This window comes from Orcinus orca, chromosome 15, assembly GCF_937001465.1.
Source record: "Orcinus orca chromosome 15, mOrcOrc1.1, whole genome shotgun sequence".
NCBI lineage: Eukaryota > Metazoa > Chordata > Mammalia > Artiodactyla > Delphinidae > Orcinus > Orcinus orca.
Window position 1 is genome coordinate 22,706,821 of NC_064573.1, and position 14,755 is coordinate 22,721,575.

Sequence of the window (14,755 nt, forward strand, 5' to 3'; positions counted from 1 at the left end):
TGTTGTTGTTTTCTGAAGCCTCACAAGGATGTTACTGGATGTAGATTTCTTTTTACTTATCCCATGTGGATTTCACTGAGCTTCCTGAATATTGTGTAGTGATGTCATCTGTCAGTTCTCAGCCATGAGGCCTGTAACTATTGCCTCTGCTTTACTTACTCTCTTCTTTCTCTGGGACCTCAATTAGATGTATATCAATTAACGGTATATATCTGTTTTTCTATATTTCCCCCCTTTTTTGGTCTCTGGATCCTTTCTTCTGGCCTATCTTCCAGTTTATTAATTTCCTTTGGTCTAATCTGTTGTAAGCCTCATTCACTGAGTTCTTAATTTATTGTATTTTTCAATTGCAGAATTTAGTGTTACTTGGCTGAATTTCTCAAGCTTGGCTTTTATCCCATACACATAATCAGCGTATTTGTTTCATAGCACTTGTCTGATATTTAGAGTTCCCGAGTTTTCTTTTTGTTGTATCTGCTACTTTTGGCTTGTGTTGGCTTGTCTCTTTATGTGCTTCATTATCTTTTATTTCTTAACTAGGGTTGTATTTGAAAATTTATTTGTAAAAGTAACTTGAGGAATAGGATAGTGTTATCTTGTACCAGAGAAGACTTCTGCTTGCTTCTGCCAGGCACTTGTGGGCGCTGGTAGGCCAAAACAAAGGCTTGAGGTTTTCCAGATCACCTCAAGTGCAAACTATACCCACACTCCAAGGTACAGTCCTTTAAGGTTGCAGCCCAAAGTGGGAGGTGGCTCACTAGCATCCCATCCTTTACAGGTGCCAGACTCCCAACTCTTGACCTCTCTCCATGAAAAGCACAGCTTTACCTCTAAGTCACTTCTTCCTGATTAGGAAGGCTCTGGCCCTTTTAGGTTTTAATTGTGTTGTTCATCCAGGTATAATTGCTGGAGTAGGTAATTCAAACATTTCCAAAGCCTTGAGTTTTTAACTGCTTTTTGATCGTTCTTTTGGCCAATCCTGTTTTTAAGCCCATTTTAACCTCTGCTACCAAGTCATTCTTTTGTCTATATTTATAGTCCTAATAACTGTTATTAATAAAGTTAGAACATTGAAATGTTATATAAAAGTAATCAACTGCCGAATTCTCCGTTAGTCAAATACGATATTAAAAGTGGCTTTGTTAAAATCAGCAGAGAAGTATTATTTTCATGGTCTTTATGCCAGAGAAATACTGTTGGATGGAACAGACTGATTTTGAACACTATCAAGTTCTACAAGGGGATCATCAGTGATGGCAGAGTTTCTGTTACAGATGCTAGGTTTCAAGAGACAAGCAGAGCAGAACTCTACACAACCACTCTGCTGGGGGGAAAAGGAGGAAAGTGCACTAGAAAAAGGACGAAAGTGCACTAGGATATTCACAGGCCCAAAATCTTTATTTTAACAACAGTTATAATAACGTGCTTCCTTGATGCCAGCCTATGTGTGCGATAAATCTGTCCTAAAATCTTAGAGCCTGCGGTCAGTTATTCAGGGAGAGGCCCACAAGGAGAAAGACACAAGTACAAAGGAAATTCATGCCAAATCACTATTTTATTCAACATAATTCTTTCATTAAAATGAATAAACTAAGGATTACCAGAAACTTCTGGAAAATAAACAGCACAAAGGAAGAAATATTTAAAAGAATCTTAATAACTCTCAGGAGAGATCTGAAAGGATGCTGCAAGCTTAAAAAAAAGTGGCTATTAAAACGTTATTCTATGACAAGAAAAGGTATTGAGAGTGAAAAATAATATTTGAACCTACTGAGTTGATGATATGATATTAAGCAATTATTATTTATTTCCTTTGGTGTGATACCACTATTATGGTTATGTTTAATTTTTTAAAAATTATTTTTTTTAGTGACACATACTGAAGCACTTATTAATGAAATTATATGATGTCTCTGATTTGCTTTAAAATAACCCAGTGAAGGTGGAGTGGGTGGGAGTATAGATTAAATAACACTGGTTACAAATTGATAACTGCCAAAAAGTGGGAGAATGGAACATGGGATTTCATTCTTCCCTCTACTTTTGTATATGTTTGAAATTTTCAATAAAAAAACACTGTTGAAACAAAACATACACTAGAAGTGCTAAAAAAAAAAAAAGGAAAAAGGAAACCAAAACAGATACAGATAAATTAACAAACACCACAGAAATCCCCCATATTAAAGAAGAAAAAAGGTAAGAGGTGAAAATATGAATAAAAGTTACAAGTCAGGGCAACAGAGGGATTTGACCATGGTCTAACACAAGTTCCATAAGGGAAAAACAGAAATAATGAAAGGAAAGAAATAAGGGGGGGGGGGGGAAGACAGAACAAAAAATCCTTTGGAAAAGAAAATATAGTGAATTGGTCCACCTGCAGACATGCATGATGGAAATAAAGCCCAAACCTGGATGCATCCCACTAATATTTCAGAGATCTAAAGATAAAGAAAACACTGAAACATTTTTAGGGAGACAAAGCTAGTAGGTATAAAGGAATGAGAATCTCATTGACACCAGATTTCTCATCAGCAACCCTGGCCACTGGAAGTGATGGAGAAATGTTTCCAAAGGTCTGACAAAAATGACTTTGAATCTACAAATCTCTACCCAACCAAACCATCAAGCGAGAGAACAAAATAAAGACATTTTCAGATACATAAAAACTCAGTTTTCATCCATGCTTCATAAAAAAACTTATTCAAAGATGTATTCCAGAAAAATGAGACCAACACAAAGAGGAAGAGTGTACATGGGCAAGAGAGAAGCACCACAGAAATGATTTGCTGTGGGGCAGGATCAGGATGAAATGAAGGAAGCTGGCAAGAAATTAGAGGAGGATTCATTATACTTGACACTTAAAAGACTTTGAGTGTCAAAAGTTTTGTTGATCTAGAATTGCAGGTTCTACTGTATTTATCAAACCACACTCTTGTTTAGACATGAGTAACATATAATCATGTAATTTCAGAATCAATCCAGAGACAAAACATGGAAAACAACAGAACACAATGTAAGTTTCAAAAATTTCTCTGCAATGTAGAAATACCAACCATAGTTGAGAGATAAAATAAGAAGAGATAAGAAAGCTAAACACCAGATTTTTTTTTTCATTTTCACTATGGCAAGCTAATAAAAACTGTCTTAAATTGCTTACAAAAGCTCTTTATTATACAGAGATAAAGGTAACTACCAGGAAAACTAAAAGTAGTAATAGAAATTGACAGGTAGAGAGAGAAAGCAAGGTATTAGGAGGTATTAGGTATTACGTGTGGACTATACTTAGATTTCACAGTTGGAAGTTCACACATACAGTCTAGAGTTGGAAGAATCAAGATAAGGGAGAAGTGTGCCAGTCATGATGGTAACCATCAGAAAAACTCAAAGGAAACCACAGTGGTTATAGCTGATAAGTATGATAAGGAGGTACCAAGGGGAGATAGGTTAAATAATTTTTTAACATTCTGTTCCTTTTGCATTTTTATGAACCATGTACTACTTTATTTCTATAATAAAAACAAATTTAATGAACGGTATGAATAAATAAATTTTTAGGGGAAATAGAGCAAGTTGGATTTGCTGAATTCCTTGAGTTTTCCTGTACATTCATAGCAAAATCCTGTAAATACCATTGTTTTTTAAATCTTAATTTCTAAAGAATTTCATAAGGAATTTTAATGTAATTATTAATGATTACTCTATAACATAAATAATGGTGGCATTTACCTGGAAAAATATATACATTGTTTCCTTGACCTGGTATAAAGACTTGCCCATCACTGAGTTTCACTGGCTCAAATGGACTGCCACTGGCAAACAAACACCTTCCCTGTTGAGAAATGAAATAACCTCAATTTTGTTACTTTATGTGGACTAGAAAATTGAGGTGAATTAAAACAAAATTAAACCCTGTAGTAGACCAATATACTACTTGCAAAATAGGCATAATTTACTATAAAACATAATCCTCTCATTCAAATCCTTATTAGAATAAGGTTTGTTTTATGCATAGCAAGCATTCAAAGTTGAAAAAGTCCATTAATAAATTCTTTAAAACCTGACACTTCTATTTCCTTTAAAACTTAACAAAGGTAGACGGCAAAAAAATATCTTCCCTAATAATAAAGACTGCTATAAACATCTGTGAATGAGGGGAAAACATCAAAAATTAAACTGCTACCATTTACTGTACATCTGCTGTTTCTGGCTCTGTACCAGGTGCTTTAAATGTGTTAACTCAGTTAATTTAGCCCACATAGAAGGCTTATGAGATTATCATCTCCATTTCACTAATATATATTTTTAAAAAATCTCAGAAATCAAAGGCTTAAATATTTCCAAGTACTTTGTAAAAAGTCACACATCATAACTATAGCAGTTAATCTTGAATCCAGATTTTTATAATTCTAAAACCCATGGTTTTCTATTATGCTACAATGCCCCCTAGATAGGAAGTTTATAGAACAGGCATATGGTATAACCACAGTCACTCCAGAAAAACATGGCATGTTGTCTTGTTAAAGAAAAGGAAGTCTCCAAATTTGCTGTATCCACCAATTTTAGTACTGTGCTCTATAACAGCATATAATACATTTTACTAGCACCTTCAGTATTTCTAAGAGAATTTGGTGCCCATGGAATTGAAAAGTACCTGAAGGTTAATTTATAAATCCTTTATATATAATTTTCCCCCACAAATTCCATCTGTCGCACCCCTACCTGACCAAAAAAAAAAAAGGCAAGAAAACAATAGTTTTCAAACAGGATAACTTATCTTGGAATACTTGAGGTATAACTAAAGGAAGTCATGTTTAAACAGCTACTTAGATGAAGTTAAAAGGTGATTCACAGAAAGCTGAACTATCTCCACACAGTAGGATGCACAAAATGACATGACACCTAAACATTTGACAGAGTTATTTTAAGTGTTTAGATAATACTTTATCTTTTCCCTACATCTACAGATGTGTATTATAGCAAGAGTGATTATTCTTTGAAATATAGTAGACCCTTGGCATTAGTGGATTTAGCACTCAAGAATTTGACCCTTTGGACAACCTGAAGATCTACCATGTGTAGTAATTATTACTTTTACAAGACATACTTTCAATTTCAAAATGATCTCAGGTTTATGTGTAGAAGCAAGTCAACTGTGCCAGTGGTGGGCCCAGGTGAGTGTCTTGGACCTACAACTCCAGAAAGCTATAGAATTTTCTACAGATAGTTACTACCATTCTCTACCTGTTCTAAGCCTAGCTTTATTTGTGACAAAAATTTTGTTTCTTTGAAGATCATGGTTAATGCCATATGAGTTACCACAATGTATATAATAATATAGATTATTTTTGTGCCACCATTAATTTTAATAGATTTATAAAGTGGATTATACAATATAGCTCTTTATGGGGAAAATGTTATATCCTCATGTCAGTAAATTTGGAGATTTAGAAAGATCTTGGGCATCTTCTCTAGAATGGCAAGATTCAACAGCAGTTCATCTTCTCCAGGCCATTTTTTTTTAACATCTTTATTGGAGTATAATTGCTTTACAATGTTGTATTAGTTTCTGCTGTATAACAAAGTGAATCATCTATATGTATGTATACATATATCCCCATATCCTCCCCCTCTTGTGTCCCCCTCCCTAATCCACCCCTCTAGGTGGTCACAACAGGCCATCTTTTTTTCTTTTAATTCTTCTTCTTTCATAATCAACCTATAGCTTAAATGTGGCAAGACCTTAATGATAACAGTATTCTCATTCTGAAGTCCATGTTAGCCTATTCTTTGTTCTTTGAGCAACTGGCCATTAAAATATAAAAACACTTTTTTTTAAACGCACTTTTCTCCCTAAGCAGCAGAGGGTGTTAGACTAGCACTGAGACATCCCTCCACCAAAAACATAAAGACACTTAAAATTTTAGCAGTAACTACAAATACATACATTTATGCCATTATTTTATGTAACACTAAGAAAAAAATTATGTAAAATTAAACTATGACACAATGCTTTTTTACCATTTTTAAGAGATAACACAATTTCAAAGTTATAAAAATTGTGAGAAAATTTGCATCTCAGAACTGATACAGTGTGTCAAACTGGTTTCCTTGAGGAATTTTTATTCATTCAAACGGTGTACATCTATTACAATAACATTTATTCAAAAAATAAAATTCTTAAATGTTTGAAGTCTTCTACTGATATACTACTACTGCCCAAAACATTTAAATTTTTTATATTTTGGAAATGCCAAGACCCATAATACATGCAGTATATTTATCAACTAGTCTTTGTGTAAGACTAAGATTTAATTTGGGGGGCAATAACCATTAGTTTTAAGTAGTAAGGACAGGTGAAGAGGATGAGCAATCAAGCTAATAGTAGTACAACTCTTTGGTAAAGAAGTAAGACAGTATACTAAAGAGACTGATTTTTTTTAATATATCTGTATGCTGACTTTGTGGATGAGTTCAAAAGAAAAGATTTCAATAATTATTAGAAGTTTCAGTAATTATTATAACTGTTGGAAGCCACTAGTCAAGCAAATTTATTTTGACTAACACAAAGTGGCAATATAGAAACAAAAGGAATTTTGAGAGAATATGTGTCAAAATAAAATCTGTAACAATGAGAAAAGAACAATGCTAAATATATCAAGAGCGTGAATATTAAGTTCAGAAAGCTCTGAGAGTTCTACTTCGGCAACAGTCTTCTAGGTTGTTTCACACCAATTCTCCCTCTGGTAACAATGAGAAAAACTGGATAAAATATATTAAAAATATGTTTTAAGGAAGTGGGAGTGCTACCAAGATAGGGAGAGCTTGGGGTGGGGACAGTCAATATCCAAAAAAAGAGGAAAGCAAGGTATTTGGGCCCAGCATTTGAAGCTTTCCTCCTTCAGGTGAGTGATTTCAAAAGGAAAATCTGTGGCTGAGTGCCTGAGCACTGAAGTTGTCAGGAGTCTCATGATGACAGAGAGAGAAAAAGTATACTTCAGAGACCACTACGGGTGAGGGGTGCTGATAAATACCCCAGGGTTGGGCTTCCCTGGTGGCGCAGTGGTTGAGAGTCTGCCTGCCGATGCAGGGGACACGGGTTCGTGCCCCGGTCCGGGAAGATCTCACATGCCGCGGAGCGGCTGGGCCCCTGAGCCATGGCCGCTGAGCCTGCGCGTCCGGAGCCTGTGCTCCGCAACGGGAGAGGCCACAACAGTGAGAGGGCCGCGTACCACAAAAAAAAAAAAAAAAAAATACCCCAAGGTTTTTGATTCATACCCAAGAGAAACCGTAAACTGTGGAAACAGATGAGGCCTCCCATGGACCACATCCTGCTGAATTACATGGAGCTGCCCCAGACTAACAGCCTCCAAAAGGAACGGCAAAGCTGCTATGGAGGAAGGTAACTTCATTCCGAGCCTCAAATTATTGCTACTATCCTTCATCCACACTACCTAGCACTCAATAAGGAAGTGAAAGACAGAAGTAAAACTAGGTTTACAAAAAGACAAGAACTGGATAACCAAGAAGAAAGACAGATAATAGAAATGGACTCACAGAGAGTGAGATATTTGTTACTATCAGACATTAACCTTAATTATGATTCATATATTCAAGAAATTAAATGACAAGACAAAATTTTAGCAGAGAACTGAAAGCTATACAAAAGAATCAAATAAGTAATTAAAAAATATTGTTAAAATTGTGAGGTGTGATAATACTGTGATTATATTTTTAAAAGAATCCTTAACTTTTGAGAGATATACTATAATATTTATAATAAAATGATATGTCTGAGACTGGCTTCAAACTCTAAGGTGAGTAAGATGTAGAAGAAACAAGATTGGCAATAAGCTGATCACTTTTGAAGCAGGGTATTGGTACATGGGAGTTAATTATACTGTTCTTTCTACTTTTGTATATGCTTGAAATTTTCCATAATAAAATACTTTTAATAGAGACAAAAACATTTATAAAATTTATTAATTTTTCTCAAGGGTATGACCTAACAATTACTACTCCTATATATCACTGTAAACAAGGCTTTAAAAATCACTTCCTAAACAACAAAGATTACTGTATAGCACAGGGAATTATATTCTACATCTTGTAATAACCTATAATGGAAACAAATACAAAAAAATGAAAAAGTATATAACCGAATCACTTTGCTATATACCTGAAACTAACACAACATTGTAACCAACTTAAAAGAAAAAAATCACTTCCTAGAGTCACTTAAAGATCACTTGCAAGAACAATACAGGAAGTGATTACATTGTGGAGATTACAAATATATCTCTATAGAACAGTAAGGGAAAAAGAACTGTCCTAACAGTATACAAGCAGATACTTTTACCTGGGATATAACCCAGTGGCAGTGTCAAAGAATTCAAAAGAGCTAAATTTTAAACAATTTAGATGAAAGTAAAAATTTGTTCCAGGGAGCTGTCACATGACTCAAAAGAATGGCCCTATGATGGTGAAGATACATGTGAAGAGGGTAAAAACAATTATTTCATGACATGTGAGGGCAAGAAAGTAGTATTTATAAATTGATTATTTCTATAATACGTGATTTTAAGTCTGTGACGCTAAATTAATGAATTATGGAAAGAATGAAATAAAATTCCACAAGTGAAAAATACAATAAAATTAAGAACCTAACAACGGATTTAGCACAGCTGAAAAGAGAATATGCAAACTGGAAGATAAGTCCAAAGAAAATCACAGGATTGAAACACAGAGAACAAACAGGATGGTATACATAGAAAATAGTGTAAGAGACATATTAGATATGGTGAAAAAGTCTTGACATTCACGTAACTGGAGTCCTACAAGAGAAGAGACAGAATGTGTCCAAAAAGACATTAAGCCACAGATTCAGGAGCTCTACAGTCCTCAGGTGGAATAAATACAAAGAAAACCACACCTAAGTCCATAGTAGAAAAACTGCTTAAAACCAAAGACAAAATGGTCTATCAAAAAGAAAACAGAAGTCAGAAAACAAAAGAACGATACATTCAAAGTTCTGAAATAAAGTATCTACCAACTCTGACTTACATGCAGAGTGAAACAATATCCTTCAAAATGAAGGCAAAATAAAGAAATTATCAAGAGAATTCATCAGACCCACACTTAAAGTAAGTTCTTCTGGTAGAAGAAATAATCCTAGATAGAAGCACAGGTATGCATGAAGGACACAATGGCAATAGAAAATATTAAAATGTAGGTAAATCTAAATGAATAATTTTTGTTTGAAACAAAAAGAATGTCTTTGGGGATTTAAAATATAGAGAGAATTAAAATGCACAACAATAGCACAAAAGGCCTGAGGGTATTAAAATGGATATATAAAGTAACTGCTTTCCAGAATTGATACAAGCAATAATTTACATCAGAATTTGACGATCCATGGATACATGCTGTAATCTCTAGAGCAACCATAAAAAGAATTATTCAAGAATGTATAACTAATAGGCTAATAGAGGGAAAATAATAGACATAACCAATTCATACTATTATTAATACCTCTGTAAGTGTATATGCTTCTTCAGCTGTGCACTCAGCTTGTGCTGTAGGATTACTTAATGCAAATATTACAGGCCTCTCATTGATATCAGCCATGGCTTTGATTACACCAGGAGTGAAAAGTCGGCCAGCTCCTGCAACTCCTGTAATAAAATAAGGGGGGATAAAAAAGGAACTTCATTACAAGTAAAACATAGCCTTCTCATCAATAGCATTTCTATAACAACACAACAAAAGCACAGGTAAAGATAAGACCTGTGCTTATCCCATTACAAAGATAAGATTTTGCATTGCTGAGATAATTCCAATCTTAAATCTGAAAAGAGAAACAATAAAATGTTAAAAATTTTCACTTAAATATTTATTGTCTACCCCAGATATAGTAAATTGTGGGCAATAAAAAGAGTATAAGACTACCTCCATCATGTAGTTGTTGTCTAACACAGGGGTCCCCAACCCCGGGGCCATGGACTGGTACCAGTCTGTGGCCTGTTAGGAACCAGGCCGCACATCAGGAGGTGAGCGGCGGGTGAGGGAGCGAAGCTTCATCTGCATTTACAGCCATTCCCCACTGCTCGCATTACCACCTGAGCTTTGCCTCCTGTCAGCATTACGGTGAGCTGTATAATTATTTCATTATATATTACAATGTAATATAATAGAAATAAAGTGCACAATAAATGTAATATGCTTGAATCATCCCAAAACCATCCCCCTCCCTGGTCTGTGGAAAAATTATCTTCCATGAAACCGGTTCCTAGTGGTAAAAATGTTGGGGACCACTGGTCTAACAGGCATAGAGCTTCAGCTTTTTTTCTCCCTTTAACTTTTTATTTTATATTGGAGTATAGCTGATTAACAATGTTGTGATAGTTTCAGGTGCACAGAGAGCTTCAGTTTTACAAGGTAAAAGAGTTCTGGAGATTGATTGCACAACAATGTGAATGCACTTAACACTACCTCACTGTACACTTATAAATGGTTATGGCAAATTTTATGTTATGTGTATTTTACCACAATTAAAAAAATTGTTTTAATTAAAAACTTGCACCTCAAATGTTAACTTGTTAAACTCTGTGGTATTCATTATAAAATAATAGGAGTTCAGAAGTGATAAAAGATCTTCTTGACTAAAGCAATCTACTTTTTTTTTTTCTTTTTTTTTTGCGGTACGCGGGCCTCTCACTGTTGTGGCCTCTCCCGTTGCGGAGCACAGGCTCCGGACACGCAGGCTCAGCAGCCATGGCTCACGGGCCTAGCCGCTCCGCGGCATGTGGGATCTTCCCGGACCGGGGTATGAACCCGTGTCCCCTGCATCAGCAGGCGGACTCTCAACTACTGCGCCACCAGGGAAGCCCCACAATCCACTTTCTTGATAGAGTTCAGTTTAATGACCTTTTAATAAGCCCCTACAATGTCTGAGACACTGTATTAGGCCATTAGGATATAAAAATGAGCATAATGCAGGCAGCTTATAGTTGAGAGAAAAAACAACAGAGTAAACAGAAAACCAGAAAACCTGTAACAGGTGCTCAGCATGCAGTGCACAGAAGCACGGCATGAAGGAAGAATACTTAGCCCATGGTGGGAATCTGGGGATGACCAAGCAACGCCTCGGCTGAGTGCTTACACAGTTCATCCAATAAGACTTACATTCAACAGTCAAAGAAATTTTAAATTCCATTTTATAAACTGATATGTAATAGAGAAAAATACTGATCTGGAGACCAAAGTTTTAGTGCTTGCTCGGTCACTACTGGCTATATGAAATATTCACAAATCTTGGGCAAGTTGCTTAACATCTCTGTGCTTGTTTTTCTCATGTAAAAAAGGAACTTCTACTCAGTGTTTCCCCATGTGGAGGTATGTGGACATAGTCTTAGGAATCCATGAGTTCTAAAAGAATTAAACATTTTTTTCTTTTTGTTTCCTTGACCCTCCAGGGACTGAGTCAATGGACAGATTCTTAGGTTTCCATACTGAGTTTTGAGACAGACACACTTGCAATCTTTAAGATTACTTCTCACTCTAAAAAATTATGAGTTCTAATCAGTGAAGAAGCTAATACAGACATCCTTTTCCTAACCATAAAGACTGTTTGAGACTTAAAACAGTAAGTTTACTATTTAACATTTCACAGAGCTCCTCCAAGAAATTGGCAAAATTACAAGAAAAATTATAGCTTCAAATCTTACAGCTATATAGGAAATGAAATAGTCCCTCTTTTAAAGACTTTTACATTTTCTGCTCTGAACTTAATGCCATGTTGCATAGTCTGATGTCAGCTATGCAACGCCTGACTCTTAAAACATACCAAAGGCTTACAGCTTTGTTGCCAGTGAAAATCTTTAACTCTGCATAGGATTTTCTTGGTCTGTCAAATAACCCTGGTCTTTTTCAGGTTTTGAGCCCACCAGTCATACCAACTCTAAAAGCAAAGCATGCTCAATCACACAGCTTCTAGAAGTTAAAAGTACAAGCAACATCCATTAACAAAACTTTACACACTGTATCTAAAAGCTACCACCTACAACACAGGGAACATAGCCAATATTTTATAATAACCATAAATAGAGTATAACCTTTAAAAATTGTGAATCACTACATTTACACCTGTCACTTATATGATATTGCACATCAGATATACTTCAATTTAAAAAAAGCTATCATAGAAAACATTATATATGCTGAAAGCTAGGTAAAATCTGTCATTTCATTTTGAGTAATCCTGCATGGAAGTTATGACTGGCATTACACAGGTAAGTAACAGACTGACTTCAACTTTACTTACCAATTATAGCTGAAGGCTTAAGTATATTTACTGCATCTTCAAAAGTATCAGGTACGCTCTCTGGGGCTAAGTGAGCAAATGGTTCCTGATGACTGTCTATTGTAGCTTTCCGCCCCTGAATTTTTAGATAAAATACAGTTTTTTAGTAATTGCTTATTAAGGATTAATTGAAAAGACATCATTATAAGTCACATATTGTTTCTACAATAAGAATATCTTTTCATTTTCATGTACCTTTTTTTTTTTTTTTTTTTTTTTGCGGTACACGGGCCTCTCACTGTTGTGGCCTCTCCTGTTGCAGAGCACAGGCTCCGGACGCGCAGGCTCAGCGGCCATGGCTCACGGGCCCAGCTGTTCCGCGGCATGTGGGACACGAACCTGTGTCCCCTGCATCGGCAGGCGGACTCTCAACCACTGCGCCACCAGGGAAGCCCAATGTACCTTTCTTTTTAACCCATATCTTCCAATTCTATCTTCATATTGCTCATAAACCCAAATATAAAATACAAATCAAATTCCATTATAACCAGAAACTTACTAATCCCTCTCAGAAACTCATTTACTCTGTGAAGTCCTCCTAAATCCAATAGGGCACAAAGGCCCACAATCCCTTATCTGGGCTAGCTGTGTTTTAAAATTCAGAATTTCATATTTTAGAACTGTCTTATGATAATATATCACAAATACCCTCACAATGGGCTCTCCACAACTGAACAGAACTTATGAATAGTCACACCAAGTACAAAAGGTGAAGATTAGAAATACCCTCTTTGGGGCTTCCCTGGTGGCGCAGTGGTTGAGAGTCTGCCTGCCAATGCAGCGGACACGGGTTCGAGCCCTGGTCCGGGAAGATCCCACATGCCACAGAGCAACTGGGCCCGTGAGCCACAACTACTGAGCCTGTGCGTCTGGAGCCTGTGCTCCGCAGCAAGAGAGGCCACGACAGTGAGAAGCCCGCGCACTGCGATGAAGAGTGGCCCCCGCTTGCCACAACTAGAGAAAGCCCTCGCACAGAAACGAAGAACCAACACAGCCAAAAATGAATAAATAAATTTATTAAAAAAAAAAAAAAAAAAAAGAAATACCCTCTTTGGTCTTGCTACCAAAGTTAGTAGGTAAGTTCAGGTCTGTCAGATTTATAACCAAATGAATTTGAAGAAAAACTCAGGGATTTCAGAGTTTTTAGGATTTCAGAATTTCAGATAGACATCATGGACTTACACTACCAAAAGTTCAGAAACAAGAGGAAAGGGGAATTTTGGTTCAAGATAGCTGAATGAAGGAACATACTTTCCTCACCAAATCCCAGGTCAAAAGCTGTAAAAATTAACTCCTTAGTAGTGTCACAAGGGCAGGAGATATACCACTGACACACTAGAACAATGAAGAATTTCTCAACAATGTAAAGCAGACAAAAACATGTGGAACGCAAAAACCAACCAGGCTGAGAAATCCTTATTTTGTTAAAAGAGAAGACCTCCCATGCAACGGTGACTTTTTCCATCAGAACTTCAGAATAACCCCAGGTAAGGACCAGCAGGGGCTGGGAAAAGTAGCACACCATCATCACTTGGTTGGGAAGTAATTAAATGAGTGAAATACAGCCTCAACAGATCCAAGTTCTCAGAACAGTGGTTTCACATGCCTGCTCCCAGGAAGACCACAGCTCTTCCATGAGGGCTTCAACAGGAAACTCTCAAAATCTCAGAAAGGAGGGCAGTGTTTTGGGTCCTCAGGAGAGATATGAAGCCTAAAACTCATCTTAAAAGAAAAATATACCCTGAACTTGCAGATGCACGGGGTTTCTTCTCACTTGTATTCATTCTAAACTCGACTCATTACAAATATGATAAAGAATCACAAAACATTTATAAAAACCAACATCCCAAAAAGAAACACCAACATAATTGTGTACTAGTAAAAACAGATACACCTCCCAATAGCCTTCCAAGTACAATGTCTTGTAATCCTTGTATCTTACATACAAGCAAATATGGCAGTTACAGCTTTGGGAGGCAGCACAGTTGAATGATTAAGAGCATAGGATTCACAGTCAGGCTACCTGGGTGTGAATCCTACCTCCATCACTTATAAGGTGATGATCTTGGAAAAGTGAGCTGACCTTTTTAAACTTCTTTCCCTCATTTGTAAAATTTCACTGAATTTTTGATAAGATCAAATGAGACTTTTTAAAAAAACTTTAAATGAGATAATACCTGTAAAGTCTTATCACAATGTCTGGTACATTTTTAAACACTTAAAAAAATTAGTTATAATTTAAGCATTCAAGATTTTTCATTCACATACTTTAATTTTTCATTTTATTTTTTGTACTAATAAAATACTGGTACTAATTAAGAAAAGATTTCAGAACTGGAGCAAAGTACACTAGCATAAGCTTGCCCAAAGGTGTAGATGACAAGTAACCTCTATATC

At 36.0% G+C, this 14,755-nt stretch overlaps 1 protein-coding gene across 1 annotated transcript in view; it reads right to left on the bottom strand.

Annotated features, from left to right (window-relative positions):
* Window positions 1-14,755, bottom strand: part of ME2 (malic enzyme 2) — a 54,589-nt gene that overhangs the window by 7,185 nt on the left and 32,649 nt on the right. Inside the window, exons 11-13 of the mRNA XM_004266105.2 lie at window positions 12,320-12,434; window positions 9,529-9,671; window positions 3,727-3,829 (exon numbers count right to left, since the gene is read on the bottom strand). Coding sequence (XP_004266153.1) covers window positions 3,727-3,829; window positions 9,529-9,671; window positions 12,320-12,434 — 361 coding nt within the window. The remainder of the gene's footprint in view (window positions 1-3,726; window positions 3,830-9,528; window positions 9,672-12,319; window positions 12,435-14,755) is intronic.